At 35.9% G+C, this 24526-nt stretch overlaps 3 protein-coding genes across 6 annotated transcripts; all 3 read left to right on the top strand.

Annotated features, from left to right (window-relative positions):
* Positions 1 to 7200: 7200 nt before the first annotated feature.
* HEMG2 (Flavin containing amine oxidoreductase family) lies at positions 7201 to 15127 on the top strand. Of its 4 annotated transcripts, none has more exons than XM_089069629.1 (19): positions 7201 to 7344; positions 7406 to 7448; positions 7770 to 7905; positions 8025 to 8090; positions 8245 to 8295; positions 8372 to 8428; positions 8681 to 8751; positions 9521 to 9557; positions 9841 to 9906; positions 10086 to 10126; positions 12292 to 12421; positions 12952 to 13131; positions 13279 to 13353; positions 13663 to 13786; positions 13872 to 13980; positions 14085 to 14159; positions 14269 to 14375; positions 14505 to 14624; positions 14841 to 15127. In XM_089069629.1, the coding sequence occupies exons 1-18, from the start codon at positions 7266 to 7268 to the stop codon at positions 14618 to 14620; spliced, it is 1563 nt and encodes a 520-aa protein (XP_088925755.1). In that variant the 5' UTR covers positions 7201 to 7265; the 3' UTR covers positions 14621 to 14624; positions 14841 to 15127. The 4 variants fall into 4 exon arrangements, with proteins under 4 accessions (XP_088925755.1, XP_088925754.1, XP_088925753.1 ...); XM_089069628.1 differs by having other exon boundaries at positions 14757 to 15127; XM_089069627.1 differs by having other exon boundaries at positions 14724 to 15127.
* A 1585-nt stretch (positions 15128 to 16712) lies between these two features.
* Positions 16713 to 19782, top strand: LOC125194850 (cytochrome c1-2, heme protein, mitochondrial-like). The gene is made up of 8 exons (XM_048093067.2): positions 16713 to 16839; positions 17456 to 17524; positions 17949 to 18169; positions 18293 to 18572; positions 18664 to 18735; positions 18959 to 19075; positions 19203 to 19268; positions 19364 to 19782. The coding sequence occupies exons 2-8, from the start codon at positions 17465 to 17467 to the stop codon at positions 19478 to 19480; spliced, it is 933 nt and encodes a 310-aa protein (XP_047949024.2). The 5' UTR covers positions 16713 to 16839; positions 17456 to 17464; the 3' UTR covers positions 19481 to 19782.
* A 1471-nt stretch (positions 19783 to 21253) lies between these two features.
* Positions 21254 to 24145, top strand: LOC125194849 (Leucine-rich repeat protein kinase family protein). Its single transcript, XM_089056206.1, has 6 exons — positions 21254 to 22640; positions 22722 to 22846; positions 22977 to 23220; positions 23307 to 23506; positions 23572 to 23664; positions 23739 to 24145. The coding sequence occupies exons 1-6, from the start codon at positions 21254 to 21256 to the stop codon at positions 23970 to 23972; spliced, it is 2283 nt and encodes a 760-aa protein (XP_088912332.1). The 3' UTR covers positions 23973 to 24145.
* Positions 24146 to 24526: the final 381 nt, after the last annotated feature.

Below are 24526 nucleotides of genomic sequence, written 5' to 3'. Positions count from 1 at the left end.
TCTACATAATTTAGGCATTCGAGTTTACTTTCTTTAAGGATCGCACACAAATATTGAATGACATAATGAATATTTAGCAAATAAACTTATTATCACATACTTATGCTCAATACATAATCACAAATAACCACAAAACAATTATGTATCTTACATCATCAAAATTAAAAAATTGTACCCTCCAAATGAGGTTTATACGCATTAAAATTTTGACAATTTTACTGGTCACAACACCGACGAATAGTCCAGAGACCACAAGACATGGCATGGCCGTCTAATGTTGCCTAAGCACGACCATCAGATTTAGCATTACAGAATTTTTTCTCTACAACATACTCCCATGACAATGTTCATGTGCCGATGACAAAATCAAGCTATCTCATAAATTCTGGTTGAACCCTGAAACTCGCAATTCCTTAGGATTATTGTCACCACAAAGTGAGTGGCAATAATATTGGGAACCACTTTCTAGTTCATTCTATTTATTGTATGAGAAGTCCGCCCTTATGAACTTACTGTTTCGTAGGATTATTGTCCCCACAAAGTGGGTGGCGATAATATTAGAAACTAGCTTCACAAAATTTGGCAGACCAACCGATGGAGACCGTATACAACGCACTTGTTGTAATCATCACTTAGATATTTTGTATGATTTTTGCATAATTATCTCATAAGCAGATAAAACTAATAATCCACTTAAAAAAGATAAACACCAAATAAACAAATAAATCCATTTAATGCATGGCATTTAAACACACAGGATAATTAACGACAATTATTTAATCTAGTCAAGGGGGAATCAATTAAATAATTAAGTTTTATCTTGGATAATGTTTATCCAATTCATTTAGGATTTATCAAGATAGTATTAACTATCTAAACCCATTTAGGATTTTTCTAGATTTTATTTCGATAAAATCAAATCCTACAATTCAAGATAACGTTGATATATGATTATCATTATTTAAATCATACTAGGATATTACTAGATAGAAACAATTCCACAATTATCCATAAGATGAAAATAAAATCATATCAACAAAGATTTATACAAATCTTAATTCTATTTAGAATAGACATCCAGAATATATCTAACATTTCTTAGGATTTCTTAGATAAATGAATTTATCTAAATCCAATTAAACAAGGATTTCTTATATATCATCTTTATCCTAATCTATCTAGGATATAAATCCAAAAGATAAGGATAAATTGGATTAATACTTATTTTAATCCATCTAAGATTTGTCTTAATAGAATAAAATCTATTCAAATCCATAGGTTAAATTAAATTAATATAAATGTTTATCCTAATTCATCTAGGATTTATCTTGGAATAAATCCATAAAATAAGATAATACTTATATTATATTTATTCAAATCTATCTAAGATTTAACTAGGAACAAATCCATATAAATCTATAAGATAAGAATAAAATATTATATTATCATTATCCAAATCCATCTAGAATTTATCTATGAATAAATAAATATAAATTCATAGGATAAGAATAAAATAATGTTATAATCATCTAAATCCTATTAGGATTTGTGTAGGGATAAATTCACATTAATCTATAGGATATAGATTAAAATTAGATTGTCATTGTCCAAATTTAACTAGGATTCATCTAGGAATTAAATTCCTACAAATCCATAAAATAAGGATAAAATCTATTATTAATCCATGATTTAATACAAAATCAAATCTAATATAATATAGAAAATCCACAAGATATATTCAAATCTAATTTCCAAAATAATCTTGAATACTTTCCAAAATTAATTTCAAGGGTTAGGAAACCCTAAACTAAATTTGGAAAGTGAAGTCACGGGATGAGGCGTCGAGACGTCACGCATAGGGAAACCCTAATCTTGCGCCGTCGTACTCCCACTGAAATCCGCACCTCTTGCTGCTCGAAACTCCACCCACAGCAGCTGCTGCTACGTCATCGTCGCTGCTGCGTTGCTGTTTTATTGGCTGCTCCTGCAGCTGCTTCTGCGTCGTCGTCGCTGTTGCGACGGCGCCTTCGCAGCGGCTGCTTCGTCGTTGCCTTTCGTTTCAGCGGTTCATTCTTGACATCTCCGACGCCGCTGCGTCGATGTCATACTGCCGAACCTTCCACTCGCCCGCGATGGCGAACCACCACGGAATGAATTGAGTGGAGATGCGATTTGAATTTACATACAAGGTATGTATTGAAAGGCATCACCAATGAATGTAATCATTCCGCAATAAGACCATGTATGTAATCATTATAATAATCATATAACGACATATTGAAACAATTCATGTAATGATTACCAAGAATGAAATAATTCTCCCAAATTGATCAAATCCCACAGCACACAAGATCACGCAGCTATCGGGTTCTTCAATCATGCGTTATGCTCGTAAATTCAAAAATAACAACAACCACGCAACGAAGAAAACATGCATTCAAACAATTCACATAACATGAAATTAATCCACATAATCAGAGCTAAAAATTGGTTTTGATACCAATTGCTGGGGTTTGGTGCCCCTTGCACAACGGAAGACTTACAAAACAAATAAATCAGATACGGATCTATTTGACCGATTATGCGATTAATCAATTCACATGTTAAACAGATAATTGCATGCTAGAACACAAATAATTCATGCTTAGAAAAATATAAATCATAAACATGATTTCTACGGTTTAGGGTTACCGATTTTGATTCTCCAAAGAATCGTCGATTGCTCGCGCCTTCTCCACGTGATGATCTTCAATACTAGACCACGGATCTTCTGACTGGTTCCCGAACTGTATCTCGATATCAGGGTGGGCTAATCTTATCAAAATACTAGGACTCGAATAAAGAAGACAGAAAAATCTCACGGAGGAGAGCTGAGAGAATTTTCGAGCTCCTCTAAAAACAGAGGGGGACGAAATTTCTACTACTAATTAATTGTCATTCTGTCTCTCATTTATTCTCCTATTTATATTAAGTTCATATTGGGCCCAGTCAATGATCTATGGAAGGTTTTGGATATGGACTCCCTCAATTAGCTTTTTACTAATTAAATTGAACCCACAATTTAATACAAGCTTATATTGGAATATTACGAGCAGTCACTACAGAAGTAATATTGAACTCTCCTCATCCAAATCCGAAATTACAAGTAATCCCGGTTTCCGTTATTTATATTATTTATTTCCCGCGCTTAAGATATAAATGTCCATTAATTAACAAATGTCTGCTATGGACTTAATTAATTAACATCTTATTAATTCCAAGAGTGGACTTAGCAAGAAATATTTATTTATTATTCATAGAGCGATAAAACTCCAACTGGCCAGTTTTCCGAGTAATAAAACCTTGTTCGAGCTCCTGTTGAGGACATTATCAAACGAGACTCACCTCGCGCACGTTTCAACATAATAGTAATCCTAGAACCGCTAGATATTAATCACCACTACCCAATATATCAGGATTTATTGGGTTGCGAAAAACCCGCACCATTTGATAAGTCAAAGTAGTGCATAATCAATACCGTATACTCAATACTAACATATGTAGATTAAGAAATAGTATTTTATCAAGACCTAGTCTTTCAGTAGATAGCATAAAGACACGTCTTGCTGTTAGATCCGTTCAGTGCTATACTACACCAATGTTATCTTATTTCAATAAGGCTTAGAAATATGCGGACTGGCATTGCAACCTTTCACGATAGGTAGTCTAAGCCTATCTAGGTTGTGAAATTCTTCTTTTTCTTTTGCAAAGCATTGCATAGATCTGACCGTGTTACCTTAAAGTGGACGACGCCCACAACCAGTCTACTAAGCAAAAGACTTAGACTTTGTTTACTTCTTATGCATTTAAATGTTTGTAAAACATCTTATAAATGCACAAATAAACACCATGTAATAATAATAGTGATTCTATTCGTGCGAGACTGCTCGAATAATACTGAATCGGGTTAAAAGTGGATTATAGAGTTTTACGTATACAAGCAAGATTCTATTCGAGCAAAACTTGCTCGAAACATGCTTTTCAGTATACCAAACCTAACAGAAAGACCATGACCCCGGGCCAGATTGTGAACTTAACCTGGGAGCGGTTCAAAGCAGAAATGTGTGATAAATACATTCCTAAGAGTTACCGAAAGAAGAAGGAAGTGAAATTCTATCAACCTTAAGTAGGGAAGGATGTTAGTAACAGAGTATGATAAAGTTTTCTGCGAGATTTCCCGATATGCTCCAGAGCAAGTTGACAATGATGAAAGGATGTCAGAGAAATTTTATGCCGGTCTGAGGCACGAGATTAGGATGGTGCTAGCTAGCCACGGGGGATTGACCTATCTGGAGTCCCTGAGCAGAGCTTTGAATATAGAGGCAGCAATGCCCAACGAAAGGAACACTTAGACTGCAGCCCCAGTGCCCTCTCAGAACCACCCACAAGGGTCCAAAGAAAAACGCAAATGGGAAGGTATCCGAGGTCCTCAACAACAGAAACGGCCATGGCAAGCACAATCTCACCACCCCACCATGACGTTGGGAGACAAAATGCCCTGAATCCAACTTGGGGTTATCAGTAAAATCTGAGACCGTGCTCCAAATGCAACAAGGTACACATGGGGATCTGCAGAGCAGGGACAGACATTTGCTTCGTGTGTGGAAGGAGTGACCACTTTGCTAGGAACTGCCCAAACAAGACTTCTGGAGTAGGGGCAAGATCGAACCAGCCAGCACAACGCACACAGATGCAACCTTGGCAACCACCACAGTTACCTCCTCCACCACAGTAGCAGCATCCTCGACGACCGAGTCTCCCATCACAGGCCCGTGCTTATGCTTTTAGACAGAAGAAGCCAGAAAGGGACCAAGGAAATCTAGCAGGTATGGCTATGCTTCTCGGTGTACATATCATTCTCTTATTTGATACTGGTGCGTCGCACTCCTTTGTATCAACATCTTGCGTAGATACCTTAGATATCCCAACAAAACGTTGAACATAGAATTAGGGTATCTTCACCTGTCGGAGGAATGTTTGAAATTAAGTGCTTATGCTCAAACCTAGAAGTTTCTTTTGGAGAACATCAATTATTAGTCAACAACATGAGTGTTATGCCTATGTCGGGCATCGACATTATCCTTGGGATGGATTGGCTAGCTGAAAACTATGCCACCATCACGTGCAATCAACGACAAATCTCTTTTCATTCTCCGGGAAAGGACGCCACTAACTTTCACGGGGTTGCCTTGGGTAAGCGAAAATCCATAATCTCCACGCTACAAGCTGCAACGCTTGTACGAAAAGGCCACCCGACCTATCTTGTCTACCTGACCGAGGAAAGGAAGGAAGAGAGAAATATTGAAGATATAGAAATAGTGCGGGAGTTTCCAGATGTGTTTCCCGACAATCTACCTGGCTGACTCCCAGATAGGCAACTGGAATTTACCATCGATCTCGAACCCGAATCTGCGCCAATGTCGAAAGCTCCGTATCGAATGGCTCCGAAAGAATTGGAGGAACTAAAGATCCAACGACACGCCGATAGTTCTAGAGAGTCTGCTTGATCAGTTCACACATTTCACAAGCGTATACACGAACGTGGATAGGTTTAGACAATCTACTTATCAGCCATATGATTAGTTTGAAAATACGATGTGTAGCTAGGATTTGTTCTCTAGTTATTAAGATTTAGTTATATATCGATCACTTTTCTCTCTTGTATTACTACTTACTTATTTCTTATTTTTTGTATGCATGTAGTTTTTGTGCCCTACAATAAACCACCATTTATTTCACTATTTTATAAAAATTTGTTATGGAAAATATACTGCTACTATATACTACTACTATTATTTAATAGATTGAATTGATACTCTCCCGTCCCATGTTACTCACAATATTTATTTAAGACATGCGATTAAAGAAATGATGTTTAAAGGTTAAATGAATATAGAATAAAGTTGAAAAAATAATAGGTAAGAGTGAGATTGAGAAAATAAAGAAAGACAATAGATAAAGTTTTTATAAAAAAATAAATAAGTGATGTTTAAAGGTTAAATAAATATAGAATAAAGTAGAAAAAATAATAGGAAAGAGAGCGAAAGAGAAAATAAAGAAAGACAATAGATAAAGTTTTTATTAAAAAAATGGTGCTAATATAAAGTAGAATATGTTACAAGTAGTTTGAGATACATAGAGTATATATCATTAAAAGTATAAATTTAAAATGTATATACGTTAATTATGAAATACTCCATAATTAATTATCAACGAAACATTAGTATAAAATAAAATATGAAAGGTAACTCTGAACTCTAATTGTATTAGTTAACTAGTTTGAATTAATAATTTTAAAATTATACTCCCTCCGTCCCAGATAATTCGTCCCAGTTCATTTTTTACACTCATTTTGCAAAAATAATAATAAATAGTTAAAGTGGAGAAAAAGTAAAGTAAAAGAGAGAATAATGTAGAGAATAGTCTTATCTACATTATTGTTTCTCTTATTTTACTTTCTCTCAACTTTACCTATTTATTATTATTTTTGCAAAACAAGTGTGAAAAATGAACTGGGACGAATTATCTGGGACGGAGGGAGTACTAAAATATAAGAAGTAAAATAAAAAATAATATATATATATAAATAATTTATAGTAAATTTTACTAAAATATAAGAAGTAAAATAAAATAAAATACTATAAAAAAAATTTTATACTAGTATATTTCTTCAAATAATTTACTAAGTCAACTTGAAGATGGAGGAGAGATATTATGTTAAAAAAGAGTTTTCTTTTTTGATGCACTTATCCATTTTATAATACTGTATTAAGAGATATAACAATTGTTTTAAGTGATTTACATAAAATTAATATAAAAATATCAGTTTTTATTCCTGTGGTGGTAATTTTTATTGAAATAGAGGTAATATTAAGTTTAGCAAAAGCGAAGTTTTTGATGCTTTTTGCCAGTAATTTGATTTAAATCAAATCATAATATCTCCTCCAGTTTGAAAGAGAAATAAATAAATAAAATAGAATAAAAACATAATTTTTAGATTAGGTTTTTTTAATTATATAACTCAAAGATAAATGTTTTATCTAGTCTAGTTCTAAAAATAAAAAATCACCAATTTTCTAATAAAGATTAATAAATATTTGGGAATAAATGCCGAAGTGCAATTTAGAGAGTGAAAATCGGATTAACGGCGCAAACAAATTCATCACTGCAATTACCATTAATGCAACTTCGAATTAGTCGTTGATTATTTCTCCCCTTTCCACCCTATGTATGCAATTATCTTCTCCACCTTCAATTCCACAGCTCAAAGCCCAATGGCCTCCATTTCCAAAGAAGATAAGCAAGGTGCTCTATTTTGTAATCATAAACATGTATTCAAGAGATTATTGATTATGTGTAATTTCAGGTTCTTCTGTTAAGAATGTTGCTGTAATTGGAGCTGGTGTTAGGTGAGTGGACCTGTAATTCACTGCTCCGATTGCTGAATTTTGCGTTTTGTCATCATTTTCGAGAAATGCAGTTAATTTGTAGCTTGTTTAACACTTTGTTCGACAAAAATTTCCAGAGGCTGCGGTGATCATAACCTAATTGAATTATTTGAAGTGATTATTATATTGGTTTGGAAGAAATAGTAGTATATGAATAGAATGGTTGTATGCAGAAAGCTAACATACTTTTTTCCTTTGATTTTCTCCCCCGGATTTACTTATTCCCATTCAGTTTATGAATTCTTTTGGTTTCTCTTTGTTTTTTTTGTTTTCCTTGTGAAGTGGGCTATCTGCAGCATATAAGTTGAAATTGCAAGGGTTGAACGTCACAGTCTTTGAAGCTGATGGGAGAGTTGGAGGGAAGTTAAGAAGCATTTCTCGAGATGGTTTGATATGGGATGAAGGAGCAAACACTATGGTACTCGTGAGGCAGTATGAAGTCTTCCATCAGTCTATTTTATAGGAATATGCATTCATACTCAATAGAGATGCTCTATCTTGCTGTGCTTATATTGACAAGTTCTATCTTGTGGGCAGACTGAAAGCGAGGCACCTGTTGGGTTTTTGCTCGACAATCTTGGACTTAGGGATAAGCAACAATTTGTATGATCTTTTCTTCCTTTTTTGGATTCAATATGTTAATCTTCCTCTTTACCTTTTCCTTGTTTCTGCAAGTGCTATATTTTGTTTCTTCTAACACTATGAGTGTTTTATCATTTCAAGTAGCTGTGAAATTTAATATCGTTTTATGATGCAGCCACTTTCTCAACAGAAACGTTATATAGCTAAAGACGGAGTGCCAGTATTGGTAGGGTCGTACTAACTGAATAGGAGGTGGCTTCATTTCCATTTTTGAAGCACTAATTGCACATTTTACATCTCAGCTACCATCAAATCCTGTTGCGCTTATCAAAAGCAATTTTCTCTCGGCAGGGTCCAAGGTTTGCTCCTATAATTTAACAATTTAATTAAGGACTGAAGCATGAAAGTCATTTATTGCTTGCGGCTTAATAGTAAGCTCTTCTACTCCATAGGGGAAAGATTTATTAAGCTGAACTAAACTGAGAATTTGGAACAATAATTCATGATCAGATGAGCCAGTGAACCTATTCTTGTTAATTACTTCTTGTCTTCTTCTAACGCTCCTTCCATTTTTTAAAGGTTTTTCATACAAAGTTGCTCTCTCTTTTCAGCTTCAAATATTTTTGGAGCCATTTTTGTGGAAAAGTATTAATGCATCCAAGAGGCCTGACGAAAAGGAAAGGTACCAAGAAACTATTTGAGTTAACACAATATATATACATATATATATATATATATAGGTTTGTGTTAAAATGACAACACCTCTTAAAGTAACATCATACCACCAATCCTAGCCAATCATTTGTACACATGGACGAATAATCAGCTGCCATGTGGCAATCATAAAAATTATTCAAGGGTAAATTTTCACGGACTGCAATATCTAATACGCTAGACTGCAATTTTTCCCGCCTGCAATATCCAATACGCTGGACTGCAATCTATAGAGTGTTGTCATTTTAACGCACCCCTGTAGAACCTAATTTGGACCGTTGATCTTTGAATAATCTGTTGTTGTAACCCAAAGTGCAATGTTGTAATAAACAAAATCTATGTCAAAATATATAAAATGCATTGTTGTATGGTTATACGGGAGGGATGGTTTATACTTGGTCCTTTCCCTATATATATATTCCTTCCAGTTGCATGTCTCCGATCCTTCACAGTTAGTACATGATTTATACGGGAAACTGCAGAAGTTCACTTTGTAATGAACTGGTTGCACATTTTCTTTTGTGCCCATATTTATTCTCTTTTTGATAAACATTTTTTTAGTGTTGTTAACTACTAACATTTTGGGATACCTACGTCTTTGGATAATTTGAAATTCCATGTCATCTTAACACAGTTATTCTATCATCTTTGTGATAATCTATTAATTGTAACATATTTTAGTCATTTTGCTGTAATTGGGAATAGCAAGCATGATTAATATTTGCTTGTGTCTGCAGTGTTGGTGCTTTCTTCCAACGACATTTCGGGAAAGAGGTAATACTCATAACATGGTGTACTCTTTTCTATTTATATTTTTGCAAATGAATATGAAACTAACCTCTGAGAATTATTCATATATATTTGAAATAAAATCCTGAAATGCCGCATGTTATCATTCATTCCAGCAAGGACTTGTTCGCCAGCAAACTTTAAAGAATCATATCTTTTTTGGTTTTTCCCTTCTTGTGTTGTGCCTAATTCTACTTTTGGAGGAAGTTATATCATCAAGTGTGCTGGTTGGTTAAATATTGCTTGTGTATGACGTAATTTTTTTCAGGTTGTTGACTATCTTATTGATCCTTTTGTTGCTGGAACTAGTGGTGGAGATCCCGAGTCTCTATCAGTGAGTACTTATAAATTTCTATATCGTTTGATGTATTTCTTGGAATTTCAAAATCAAATGAAGACAGGATTGTGTCTCAGATAATTAAATTACTTCAAGTTGTCAGTTTTTGTTTCTCTTGCCTTCCCTGATATTCAAAACTGAACCTGATAGAAATTCTCTCTTCTTTACTGGACCAGATGCAACATGTATTTCCAGAGATATGGAATCTTGAGAAAAGGTAAGCTTCACATAGAGTTTATTTAAATTTGATTTTTTGCAAACAGTTGAGTATGTTTCAGGTTCGTAATCAAAGACAAACAAATTGTTTAGTTTAGGAGGACATTGTCTGCAACAGTTTATAAAATACTTCAATTAAGAGATAAAATTTACACTAGTGATGTTTATATCTTTAAATATAGGAAATGTGATGAGCAAGCAGAGCAAACATTTTCAGCTGCATAGGTCTTTCTTTGAGATTAGTATCAATGTTGGTGATTTCCAGTAACACTATTTACTGGCTTCACAGTTAGCTGGTTCAAATTAGTTATTCTTTTAAGGGATATTGGTAGGAAAAACCATGAACTTTAGACCAAATCTGCTTCACGAGGCGTGCGCCCCGCGCCGATGCCCATGTCGGTGATGCGGTGGTAGAACTTAGGGATTGATTGACGGTGTCGGTGGCCATGGGCATTGGGAATAGAGTGAATTTAGGAGATGGGTTTGGGGTATGGCCATATAAGCAGGTAGACGAGAAGGGTGACTTTTTCAAGGGACCTTGAGAGATTTTTTTGGAGAAAGCAATTTCAACTTTGATGGCCAGACATGGAAGTCCAGAGGCATGTTGCCAGCCATGAGTTCAACACCAAATCCCTAATATATGTAGCCATCTCTGCCCAAGGAGAAGTTAACAGTTTGAACCGGCTGTGAAGCTCCCAGTAAGAGGTTCAAAACTTTCTCCAGTGAAAACGGCTGTGAGTCTCTAAATTCCTTGAGCCTCCTTGAATATAGAAACAGTGACTTTGAGGGAGAGGGGGGGGGGGGGGGGGGGAGAAACAAAGAGTGGGGTGACTGCTGAGGGAGAGAGCGGATTGAGGACTGAGGTGGAAGAATTATGAATGCCATACGATAGATATCCATAGGACTATAGGAGGAGAGGAGAGGAGAGGAGAAGAGAGGCCCATGAGACTTATATAGTGGTTTCAGTTCTTCCTTTACATCGATGTGGAATAGTTATATTTTATTCGTAGTTTCAATTTCCAACACTCTCCCTCAAACCCTTCAAGGTGAACCTTGGAGGGGTTGAACTGGAGCAGTCCTTTTTCGGTTTTAGTCCAGTATATAGTTATACTACCGGGTTAGTTAAATTTGGCCCACACGCGGTGACCCGCTGATACCATGATAGAAATTTATAGGGTTCCATCCTAAAACCAATTGGTAATGGGAGGAGAGGTCTATGGTGTTGGGTATCAGCGGCACTCCCGGATCGACACACAAACGGAATTTTATTAAACTCTCGACAACGGTGTATGAAACACCAAATACACAACACGATGTTGTACACAACACCAACACAACACAACACTACGACTCTTGGAGGACACACCTCACAAGACACCTGAGGACACACCTCTAGCTCTACGAGGACACACCTCGCACACTAACTCTCGTGCACACTCACGCACACTTAGCTCTCTAATTGTGCACTCACTCTTTTTGTGTACTTACTCACACGCTTCATTCTTGTACATTACATATTCCTATATTTATAGTAGTACTAAGTCGGTTAAGCACCGACTATCTAAACCTAGAGGATTCTAGTTACTACTAATTGATTTAATAATACAAGCATGACCACAAAATATCTCCTAATTAATTACTATTAATTAGTTCAACCTTTACTCTTGATTTCCCGAGAATCTTCGGCGAAGTTGGTGATGACTTATTTCCAATATATGGGACCTATATAGTGGTTTCACTTCATTCTTCTCTGATGTGGGATATTTATATTTTATTCTTAATTTCATTTGCCAACACCATACGACAGATATGATTAACTATGCCGCAGAAGACAAAATATGCCACGTCAATTTTAACGATTGCCGGAATGACCAGCCATGTGAAAGTTGCACAAAGCCTAAAGTTGCTGATATTTTTTACCACTTTTAAAAGTTCAGGCGAGATGCTTGATCTGGCCAAAAGTTCATGGTTTTCAGACCAATATCCATTCTTTTAATTGCGGCAACCAAATATAAAATTTAATCCTAGATAAGTAAAACCATTTTTTTTAATGGATAGCTGCAATTAAACAAGTGCTAAAACAAGCCCACTTTCTGCATTTTAATCGTGCTAATCCATCATATATATGTCTTTCAACGCTGTTATGATTTTTTCTGTGATTTTCAGGTATGGTTCAATCATATCTGGGGCTATTCAGTCTAAGTTATCTGCCAAAAAGGACACATCCGGTGGAATGGACTCATCAGCAAAGAAGAAGCAAAAGCATGGTTCATTTTCGTTTCTAGGTGGGATGCAGGTAGACCTATAGACTATATCATCAATCTTCAATCTAGAATTCTTTTTCATCTTTCTTGGTAACCAAACTTTTCGATTGCAATCAACAAAATTCTATGCTTGCAATTAGGCTATGAGTGGTCAGGATTCTTGCTCTATCGTATTACATCTAAAAGCTGTCCAGAAAAGCATACATGAAAGCATCAACACATTGTTAGCATACTCACATAAAGAGGGCTAAAGCATTATGTACTACCAGAAATTTTGCTAATACTTTCAGACATACAGAAATTATTGTTACTTGGTCAAAGTTGTGCATCTAAAGGGTGCACACCTCTTTAGCTCTTAAATAATGTCTTCACGCTGGTCTCAATCTTGAGCCTGAAGCATGGATTTTTTGACCTTGTTGAAATATCCTCTTGGAAGTTTAATGCAACTTTAAACATTGTATGATTACTTGTAAGAATAGTTATTTGATAGTATAATATCATCTCAACCTTTTCACGCCAATGACTATGATTGTAATGTAAGTGCGGTTTTGACTGTTCACAGACACTCACCAATGCATTGTGCAATGAACTCAGCAAAGATGAACTTAAACTTCAATCGAAGGTGCTGGAATTAGCTTGTAGTTGCAGTGAGAAGTCACCTCAAGATAGCTGGTCAATTTCTTATGAATTGAACGACAAAAAGCTTTCCAGTGAGAAGTCCTTTGATGCATTAATAGTCACGGTAAGTGCATATGCTTGAATCAGTTATAAACGCTGTGAATTTCCAGTATTAATATAATAGAGTGGACAAGCAGTCTTCTATTACTTACCTCCACTATCAAGGTATCAGTGTAACATGCTTTGTTCTGACAAGTTCCTCAAAATTCAGGCCCCTCTTTCTGATATTAAACAATTGAAGATTACCAAAAGAGGAAACCCGTTTCTCCTAGATTTCATTCCTGAGGTATGTTCTTTGTTTGCATCGACAACGGTGATCGATAACTTGTTCAAATATTTCAGCAGTCGGAAGTTCTTTATTCAGTGTAATGATTATAAACTTCTCAAATTTGATTCCTACTGAACAAAAGATTTTAAAGAGAAAAACTGCAGAACAAATTGGACAGTGCTGCCAATTATGATATTATGGGGTCCAATTTCTACTTTTATCTGGCTTGACCATCATTAGTTAGTTACAGGGTCATCAAGAGCCTATCTTTTATACCTACTGCCTTCAATGGAAATTGGTGTTCATATGCCACTTCACTATGAGCAGGTTAACTATTTACCAATGTCTGTCATAATCACGACATTTAAGAGGGAAAATGTAAAGCGACCACTTGAAGGCTTTGGTGTTCTCATACCCTCGAAAGAGCAACAAAATGGCTTGAGAACACTCGGTAATCTGATTTTTTTAGCTTCATGAATCATGATTTTCTGAGTTTACTGTCCACTTATTTATGCTATTTAGTTTCCTGCTCACAGGCACTCTCTTTTCATCAATGATGTTCCCAGATCGGGCACCATCTGATGTTTATCTCTACACTACATTTGTTGGTGGAAGTAGAAATCGGGAGCTAGCCAAAGCTTCAAGGTGTCAACAGCTTGAATACATAAATATTTTCAAGTTTACCTTAGTTTTTAAAAACCTTTTTTCATCTCTGTTATCCACTATTCTATTACTTCTGTCTGTGGCAGTGATGAACTGAAGCAGATAGTGACATCTGATCTTAGACAGCTATTAGGTGCAGAGGGAGAACCTGCCTTTCTGAAGTAATTTTTCTTAACTCGGATCATCTAGCTGGCATTTGAACTAAAGAGTTCTTATAGTAAAGGAACCATTATGGGTCTGTTTTATTACCGGTTACGTGCTTGATTGCAGTCACTATTATTGGAGCAAAGCATTTCCTTCGTATGGGCTTAATTATGGTTCGGTCATACAAGCTATTGACAAGATGGAAAAGGAACTCCCTGGACTTTATTATGCCGGTAAGTGTTCAGTTTATGTTATTGTTCCCTCTACTTTTTTTATAAGCTGGGAAAACATCAGCTACATATGAAAACCACTTTGGTAAATTCTGGTATAATGACAATTTTCTGTTGTGTTTCTAATGCTAGGAAACCACAAGGGAGGATTATCAGTAGGCAAAGCAATCTCAAGCGGTTGTCAAGCAGCTGATCTTGTTATATCATATCTCGACTCTACCTCTGATGCTAAAGGGAAATCGCAATGAAGAGGTACATTCCTTTCAAATTGTGTGTACGTAATAGCTTGACTGCAGGTTTTGCTTCCGTTATCTTGAAGTAAACAAATGATTTCATCGTTTCACTTCAAAGATCAAGCAACCTGCCTGATTTTGATTCCTTCAGAGATTTTTTTCTCTCATTATATTTCAGAGCATCTGTAGTGGAATGATGTTCAACCCAGTGAACATTGACTTGATCTTGATATAGCATGTTGCTCATCGGAGGGCAAGGCTGGCCACGAGCTGCAATCGGGGGGGCCCTGCCAAAAGGGTTTACTTGTATCGTCTACCCAAACTGTTCTACTTTGTGATTAACATTACTTTCTTGAACTTGCTAATTCTTGATCTGTTCAAGAATTGTGGAATGTATCTACTGTTGTGTTAGTAGACGACAATGATGTTAGTCTGGTGCTTTGGTTTGTTCTTTATATACTCCCTCCACCCTACAATAAGAGTCCTATTTTGCCATCGACCCACAATAAGAGTCTTATTTCACTTTTATCTTAAATAGTAAGTAGGTCTCATATTTCACCAACTTATTCTACTCACATTTTATTATAAAACTAATATATATAAGTGAGATTAACTTATTAATTCACTTTTCTTTACATTTCTTAAAACTCGTGTCATAACCAAATATGACTCCCATTGCACGATGGAGGGAGTATTTAGGAGTACTGCGTCCGTCTCAAGTAAGCTGAGTCTAAATTTTTGGGCATAATATTTATTAAATTGTGTTGATAAGGCAGAATAAAGTAGGAAAGATAAAGAGAGAGTGGAGTGACCTAGGTGATAGAATAAAGTAAGAGAAATTTGATATTTTATTTTTAAAAAAATGACTTTAACTTAGTTAGGAAATTTCAAAAAGAAATATCACTCAACTTAGTTGGGACAAAGAGAGCATTTGTTATTTTGAATCATGGCATCATCTTCTTTTTTCGTTATCCCACGTTGACAATTAATATTGAACATAGATATTTTATAAAATTTATCCGATTAAAATATTTGACACATAAAATAACCAATCATCTATTCTACTTTATCCTCTTTATCTTTCAAGTCATTCACGGTAATGTCCTTCAAACTCGCTCTATAAATTCGTCCATCATCATCATTTTTCCCTCTGTCATGTTAGCATTTTATCTTCCAGCCGCAGCACTTGCAATAGTGTCTTAAATTATGTCATTAGAAATCCATATATTCGCATTTTCACTACTATTTTCATTTTTTTGAAAATATTTGTGCTATCAAATAAAATAAAATACTATATCCGTCTCAACCTAAGTGAGACGTTTTATTTTCGCACGTATTTTAAAAAATGATATTCCATCCGTTTCCTAAAAAATAGGAACTTTGGAAACAACACAGATTTTAATGCGAAAATGGTAAAGTAAGAGAGATGAAGAGAATAATGGAGTAATAGATAATTAAAGTGGAGCATAAGTAAAATAAGTGAGAGAATAATACACTATACATTATTTTCTCTCACTTTACTTTCTCTCCACTTTAACTATTCATTACTCATACCATTTTTTCAAAACAGTTGCGGCAATGAAATGCTCACTTAGGCTGGGATGGAGGGAGTAGCAAAATAACACAAATTAAAGTCGGGGATCGCCGGAGTTCCATTGGAATTTGTTGAAAAATCATCGAGATTCATGTTTTACTTTCTTTAGAGAATAAATGAAATGAGAGATGATAAAAGAAATTGGAGGGAAGGGGTGATAAATGATGTAAAAAATAAGGTATTTATACGGTGGAAATAGTGTAAAAAAAAGAAAATTAAATGAAAATCGTCCATAAACCTGGATCCATGCACCCTATCCCAAGGGCGGAATGGCTAAGCACGTTCATCGTCCAAACCCGAGCAATAGCACCCATAAACCCGCCCGATAGCTTAGGGCGGCGGAGGGAGAATATATTTTGAATAAATTAAAGTTTAACGATAAATTTGATAATTTAATATATTTAAGAAACTACCTAGGAGTAAAAAACACATTCTTAATGATTTTGGGTTAATATAGAAAAATAAATACGGAGTAAGTACATTTCTTAATGTGTATTTTTGAAATTCGAGAAATCGAAAAAAAAATGCATAGATAATTAATGAACTAAACTCACACTACAATATCTTTTGGACAGGTGAATTTTCGCCGCCGTGGACTCGGATCTCATATTCGCCGCCGGGGAGATTTTCGTTTTTTTAGGTGAATTTTCTCCGTCAATCTGCTATTCAGCTGTCTATTTCATTGTATTTTCTCCTTATATTTTATTTCACTCCTGATTTTCGCCTTGCATTTCTACATGTTGGTAGGTTAATATTTCAGATTCAATTCGGTCTATGGTTGTTTATATGATGATGCCTTTGTTGCTTGTGTTTTGAGACGATGAGTGGTGTTCTTCTGTATGCGTGCGTTTTTCGTGTTTGAATGTAGAAATGATTGGTTGAATTGCAGTCAAATTTAGAGCATACCACCTCTCATTTCCATCTTCAGTTATCGGTACTGGTTGTTTGTAGAAATACTCAATTAGGGTTGTTCTGATTCGCATGTGGAGTGATGTAGTGGCATTGTTGCTCATTTGGTGAAATGATGGATTTCTTGTGTTATTGAGAGTGGTAATATGTTTGAATAGCGCCGGCTGTATGCACGCATTGGATAATCTCTCCACTTAATATTTCCCTAGAAGGAGAGGTTAAATATGGTTAATTTCTATCATAGTTATTCAAAATCTTAAGCTTATCTTAGCTTTGTGTTTTGGTCCTTCAATGGTTATTTGTTGTTAATGAGTATCTGCCAATCTGTTCTTTTATTTCGATAACAGAGAGATAAGATGTTTGGGGGCAGAGCTCTCCGTCGGTTGCTAAGAGAGAGACTTCAGTCGCAAAACACCGTAAGCTTATCTTTCTTGTTTAAATTTTATATTTGTTCAATCTAGATAGTTTCTCATTTTCTTCAATTTGATTAATATGTAAGGTTGGTGAAATCCTGCCTCTGGTCACAACAGTAGATATTGAAAATATGTGCAAATCTGCTCATGATTGAAAGTTGACTGGGATTTGTTCCATTCCTACTGGTCTTGTGCACTGAATGCATCTATTCATTTCCAAAATTTTAACTAATCTATTATCCTAGTCTATGGGAAACATGATACACAACTTCTTCTCTCACAAAGCCTTGGTTCAAATTTTCTATTTCCTGACACGGAACTAAGAAATCCTTTCATATTCTTTGGCATAACCAGCATCTAGGAAAATTCTTTATTCAGTGCTAAAGAAATATTAAAACGGTGAATCCAATTATTTTTTTGCATTCAGGTATCTCCAGTTTTGTCATCTCTTATTTCTAAGAAAGAGCAGGAAGCAGTTGGATCTGCCACCACCAAGTCCTGGAGGGTATTGGCTCTATGTGGGGCAGGTGTCTCAGGGTTGTTAGGTTATGCAACAATAGCATCTTGTGATGAGGCTGAACATGGTTTGGAAGCTGCCACCTATCCTTGGTCACACAGTGGCATTCTAAATTCATACGACCATGCTTCGTGAGTTAATCTGCTGCTTTTTCAACTTCTTTTTTGTACACTGTATTTATAAGATATCTTTATTTCTGCATTTTCTGTTTCCAAATTGCCTTATATATTAAATTGCCTTCTCTATGTTAACAGGATTCGTCGTGGTCACCAGGTGTATCAACAAGTTTGTGCCTCCTGCCATTCAATGTCCTTAATTTCATTCCGCGACTTGGTAGGTGTTGCATATACAGAAGAGGAAACTAAAGCTATGGCCGCTGAGATTGAGGTAGTTGATGGGCCAAATGATGAGGGGGAGATGTTTACTCGTCCTGGAAAGCTCAGTGACCGGTTTCCTCAGCCATATGCAAATGAACAAGCAGCTAGGTTTGCTAATGGCGGTGCTTATCCTCCCGATTTAAGTCTTATAACCAAAGTATTTTCTACCTCTCCCTCATTTCTTTATCCTTGTAATGTCATGTTATCATCTCTGCTCTGCTTATATGTTTTTCTTTTTCCTTCTTTAGGCTCGTCACAATGGCCAAAATTATGTTTTTGCCCTATTGACCGGATATCATGACCCTCCTGCTGGTGTCACAGTAAGTTTCTCTGGTTCATACTATTTGATTTACCTTGGCAAATTTCAATATAATACTGAAGAATTTGTGTCTAAGACTCTAACCTGATCCCAACTTAGTATAGGGTTTATTGAATGAGTTTTTATTTGACTCTAGTAAGGTTGAGTGGCAGGGAATGTCTCTTTATGCATTTGGTTACCCTTATATATGGGATTCTAAATGGTGAAAGTATTTTCCATTTTAGATTCGTGAAGGATTGCATTATAACCCTTACTTCCCTGGTGGAGCTATTGCTATGCCAAAAATGCTTAATGATGGCGCTGTTGAGTATGAAGATGGTACACCCGCAACAGAAGCTCAGGTAAAATCCCTGATTATTTCCTTGCACATTTTGGTATCAGTCTTTCCATTCATGCATAGGTCTGAGATATAGGTCACATTCCCATTTCCCCTATCGTCCTCATCTCTTAATTTGTTATCTTTCGTAGATGGGTAAAGATGTTGTCACCTTTTTAACATGGGCTGCAGAGCCTGAAATGGAAGAGAGAAAACTGGTAAGGCTTCAATAACAAATATATCAAAGACTTTAAACACCATGAGCTTTTTACCTCTTGCCTAACATATTGGCATTGCTAAACTGAAACCACAGATGGGATTCAAGTGGATATTCGTTCTATCACTCGCGCTTCTTCAAGCTGGTTATTACAGGCGCATGAGGTGGTCTGTTCTCAAGTCTCGAAAGCTGGTGCTTGATGTTGTGAACTAGATTTCCTCAACTTTCGTGCTTGAGGAACAACTATCTGCTTGTCTTTGCGCTAGTTTATTCATGAACAGACAGTTTTTTTTCCAGGCTACGGGCAGATTTATAGCTTTTCCGATTTTGGTGGCGAATAATGTAATCTTACTAGCGAAAAGATTTATTGTTTTTTTTCCAGGTAATGTTTGGATTTCTGTATGAAAAATGAGATTTAGAGAGCGAGATTCCCTGAAAGTGAAACTCAATGTAATAACCGAGTAACTTTTCAGTTACACATTCAATCATTTGTATGATTGATATGTTTGAAGGCATTCATTGTCTTCCCTGTGATTCATTTTTTATAATGACGAGAGCGTAATCACTCCTTCCAACTCGACATCATAGTCTATATTTGAGTGAAAACAAATAATACATCAAACTTGTGTATTTACTAAAATTTGATTAACAGTGATAATTTAATAATTATTACTATCATTATACAATGATAGTGACTTTATATTTATATAGTATAGTAGTAATGGTTTTAACACGGTATAGTAGTACTAGTTTTAACATATGATTTCGCGAATAAGAGCATCGTAACCCGTCTTGGCGAGATGAGACCGGGGGAGGGGGATGCGTTGCAAGTGTCCCCCCTCCCGGCGAGAATCACACATGAAATTTCCGAACATTCGACAATCAAAAAATTAAACGAACATGAAATTAGTCGAGTAGAGAATACGAAATCTATAAAATCTTTTACAACAAAATCATTGACTTTGGCTATGATACCAATTGACGGAAATATTCAATCAAAGAACAATCCAATCCAATATTGTATACAGTGACAGAAATAGATAATGAAACACAAGGGGTCGGATACATATAACTACTAATACTCCATCCATTCCATAATAAATGACACACTTGAGTAGACATGATTTTAACAGATGTTGTTTTGTGTGTAAGTGGAGAGAAAATATATTTATATATATTGGCGTGAGAGAAAATATTTAAAAAAAAGAAAGAAATGTAACATCCTTTGTACGACAAACTAAAAAGAAAAGTATGACATCTTTTTGGACAGAGAAAATACTACATAAAATTAATGAATAATTGTATTTAGAAAACACACTATAACCAAAAGCAATATGCAGATTATTTTGATATACTACTATATTCAAGCCAAAATACAATTATTTACTGGTACTTTTATTTTGGTTGAGATACAGATAACAATTAATACTAAATAAAATAAATAAATAATTTTGTTTAAAAATCTCACTATACACAAAAGCAATATGCAGATTATTTTTCCAATAAATACATTGAGAGATTTATTATTTTATTGATTAAATGAACCAAATATTCCTATTATGCGAGCAACATTATATAGCCTAACATATATCCAATTACTAGGATCAGCAATCAGATGATGTGAATTTTCCAAATCATAACTACACCTTATTTCATGACAATAATCTGTCTTTGTTCATAGATTTGTAAGTTGGATTTTTAACAGTAAACTATTTTTTGTTTTTCTTTCCTTTCCCACTTAGTCTCAATGCTCCATTCCATATCACCTCAGCCATCAATGCCAAAGCTCCCATTTTTGCTACTCTCATCAATGCTGATTATTCCCTTCCAACCCCCTCTCATTATCATTTGAACTTGTTTCAACTCTTCACTATTTATGTCAAATTCTATCTGTTAATAAAAGCTTCAAGTTTCACCCTTTTGCTGCCTTTACTTTTATAGAATCCACCATTCTTCTCTTTCTTTCTTTCTTCCTTTCCATCTTTAATGTTTCCTCAATATCTTATCTCCATGAAACCATCAATTCTACAACAAATAGGGTGTTCAAATTACTATGTTTTAGTGTTTCTTTCATGGCTGCTGTTTGCATGTAGCACAACTCATCAGCTGAGAAGTTATGAAACTCAGCTTCTTCTTCAGTTGAGGAAGCATTTGGAGTATCCTCTACCTCTGAGCAATTGGGAAGATCACAAAAATGCTGATTTCTGCAATTTGTTCTCTTCAGCAAAGCTCACCATCAAATGTGAGAATGATTCTGTCACCGAGCTTCGGATCATGGGGGACAAATCTGCAAAGGTCAGTAGTGAATTCAGAGGGTTTGCAATTCCAAATATAACATTGTCTCAGAGTTTCTCTATGGATTCTTTCATTACAACCTTGGTAAGGTTGTCTAGCTTAAAGGTTGTTACTTTAGTGTCTCTAGGCATATGGGGTCCACTCTCTGATAAAATCAATAGATTATATCTGCTTGAAGCTTTAGACATGAGTTCAAATTTCTTGTTTGGTTCAATTCCTTCTCAAATGTCAAGAATGGCTAAGCTTAGGACTTTGAGCTTTGATCAGAACTATTTCAATGGCAGTGTTCCCGAGTGGTTGGATTCGTGGCCGAATCTCACTGTGTTGAGCTTAAAGAACAACAGATTGAATGGTGAGGTTCCTTCTGCATTGTCAAGAATCACAACATTGATTGAATTAGTTTTGTCTCACAACTTTCTCACTGGAAAGTTACCTGATCTGAGCAAACTCTCCAGTTTGCAGTTGCTGGATTTGAGAGAGAACAGTTTAGATTCTACATTGCCCCCTCTGCCAAAAGGGCTGGTTAATGTATTTCTAAGCAAGAACTCATTTTCTGGTAACATACCCGAACAATTTGTTAACTTGGATCAACTTCAGCATCTTGATTTGTCGAATAATAATCTTACCGGGACCCTTCCTTCTCTTCTGTTCTCTCTCCCCAATATTAGTTACTTGAATCTGTCATCCAACACTCTTAGTGGATCACTTCCCGAGCATCTTAAGTGCGGAGAACGACTTAGTTTGATCGATCTTTCTGGTAATAAAATGGTAGGCCAGCTTCCTAATTGCTTGGCAGATGAAAGAATAGTCGAAATTAGTGGGAATTGTTTCTCAACTGATGCCAGGGATCAGCATTCTGCATCATACTGCAAAGACGTTAGTAAGGGCGAAGGACGGTCTAGAATGAGGGATATAGTCCTTCTGGCCGGAATTATCGTTGTAGTGATAATCCTCTTGCTTGTTGGTCTTATGTTTTTCTGTAAAAGGCACCGAACACAGCATGCAGTAGTTCAGCATATTGCACCTAAGGTTACACAAGACGATCCACTAATTTCCCCCGATCTCCTAGCAAGTGCCAGTATGTTAACTTCTCTGCACTATAGTTCATCTATCCTTTTTTGTTTCTAAATTTTGAATTTTATGTTTTTCCTTTCATCAGCGATACTTTCGGAAGTTGAGAATCAAAGTTCTCCACCCCATAGGGTGTTTACTTTACCAGAACTTAAAGAAGCTACAAAAAACTTTGATCAGTCCTCTTTCTTAGGCCAAGGTTCTTTCGGAAAGGTAGGCTGCTTAGCCAATTATGGAGTTATTTTTTGCCTCGGAACATAGGCTCTTTGATGTGATTTTGCATATGTTGGAAAAGTTTCATAGTTTTAACTATCTGTCTTACTCCTCTTCCTTCACTTTACAGGTTTACAAGGGAAGGTTAGAGAATGGAAGCTTTGTTGCTATTCGATCTTTAACTCTATACAGAAAATGCTCGATTCAAAACCTCAAGCTGCGGCTTGATTTGCTTTCAAAGCTTCGCCACCCTCACTTGGTTGCCCTTCTTGGTCATTGCATTGATGATGGAACGCAGGAAGACTCAACGGTGCGTAGGTTGTACCTCGTGCAAGAATTCGTTCCTAATGGAAGCTTCCACTCTCATCTCTCAGGTACTATACGCATCGCCAATCTTTTTATACGAGACATATGTTATTAACTTAGTAAACAAAGGAATTTGGTTGTGTTGTTTGTACAGAGAAGGTCCTGAAGTGGCCAGAAAGACTGGCTGTTGTAATCGGTGCAGCCAAGGCCGTACATTTTCTTCATACCAGGGTGATACCCCCTTCTCTGAGCAATCGTTTAACGACCAACAGTATACTGATAGACGAGCATGGGATTGCAAAGCTTAGTGATTATGGAATGTCTCTCATTGCAGATGAAACTGAAAAAACTGATGTATGCTCCTCCCTTCACTTTTGATTTCATATTAATTCTTGTAAGCAGCTATGTATCTTTTGCAGGACGATGTTCACAATTTCGGGTTCATATTACTCGAGTCACTGGTAGGTCCTGTTGCAAATGGAAAAGGCGAAGCATTTCTGCTAAATGAGATGGTATGTTTATGTTGCTTCCTCTTAATGCATTTTATGGTTTAGGTGTTTGATTTTTTCTCTCCCTCGAATGGCAGACATCGTTCAGCAGCCAAGATGGTAGGCGAAGGATAGTGGAACCAATCGTGCTAGCCACGAGCTCACAGGAGTCGTTGTCCATTGTGATATCCATCACGAACAAATGTATATCAGATGAATCCTCGGGGCGGCCCTCGTTTGAAGATGTGCTGTGGAACTTGCAGTATGCTGCTCAAGTGCAGGCCACGGCCGATGCTGGCCTGGATAGCGCATCGCATCAGAGCTTCGGCTAACCTCTCCTCCTCTTTGATTAACTTATTCTAGTAGGGAATGTAAATTTAGAGGTTAGAGAGCTGAGTTATGTTATATTGGCAAAAATGTAAATGCATTCTTTTTCAATATTTGATTTATACATTGAAGAAATTAGGTGGTGGCTCTTGATGGATTAGTTAGGCATTTAAGTAAACTTGGCTTAGAAATTTAACAGCCCAACAAGAATACTAGTGTAGATGTTGGGGAGTTTTCAATTTACCATTATGTAAGTTGATGAGCATTTAAGGTTACATCAACTCTAACTTTCTCACCTTCCATCACATTTATACTTACTATTTGTAGAGAGAGAGGCATGATTTCATACTCTACCAACTCTCTCTCTCTCTCTCTTGCTGGTAAGGTATTGCATAACATAATTACTACTCCAACCAAATAAAAAAATATCCAAGTTTAGGTAAGAAGAATAACATGTAGCATCCATAACATAATTAAAATGAATTTTATGAGTAAATAAACACAAATACACACAGTAAGAGTGGGAAGCACACTGTATCATCTATTATCCCAAAGATTT

Source organism: Salvia hispanica, chromosome 4 (genome assembly GCF_029641045.1).
Source record: "Salvia hispanica isolate PSC_SH4W2 chromosome 4, Shi_PSC_v1, whole genome shotgun sequence".
Classification (NCBI taxonomy): Eukaryota; Viridiplantae; Streptophyta; class Magnoliopsida; order Lamiales; family Lamiaceae; genus Salvia; species Salvia hispanica.
This window is presented reverse-complemented; position numbering and strand designations above follow the sequence as displayed.

Excerpts from the sequence above, each read along its gene's own strand:
- HEMG2 (XM_089069629.1), top strand. The coding sequence starts at position 7,266 with ATGTATGCAATTATCTTCTCCACCTTCAATTCCACAGCTCAAAGCCCA. Across the intron at positions 9,907-10,085 it reads GAGATCCCGAGTCTCTATCA|ATGCAACATGTATTTCCAGA; the intron begins GTGAGTACTTAT and ends TTACTGGACCAG. Across the intron at positions 13,132-13,278 it reads TTGATGCATTAATAGTCACG|GCCCCTCTTTCTGATATTAA; the intron begins GTAAGTGCATAT and ends CTCAAAATTCAG.
- LOC125194850 (XM_048093067.2), top strand. The coding sequence starts at position 17,465 with ATGTTTGGGGGCAGAGCTCTCCGTCGGTTGCTAAGAGAGAGACTTCAG. Across the intron at positions 17,525-17,948 it reads GACTTCAGTCGCAAAACACC|GTATCTCCAGTTTTGTCATC; the intron begins GTAAGCTTATCT and ends TTTTGCATTCAG. Across the intron at positions 18,170-18,292 it reads AATTCATACGACCATGCTTC|GATTCGTCGTGGTCACCAGG; the intron begins GTGAGTTAATCT and ends CTATGTTAACAG.
- LOC125194849 (XM_089056206.1), top strand. The coding sequence starts at position 21,254 with ATGTTTCCTCAATATCTTATCTCCATGAAACCATCAATTCTACAACAA. Across the intron at positions 22,641-22,721 it reads CGATCTCCTAGCAAGTGCCA|CGATACTTTCGGAAGTTGAG; the intron begins GTATGTTAACTT and ends TCCTTTCATCAG. Across the intron at positions 23,507-23,571 it reads ATGAAACTGAAAAAACTGAT|GACGATGTTCACAATTTCGG; the intron begins GTATGCTCCTCC and ends TATCTTTTGCAG.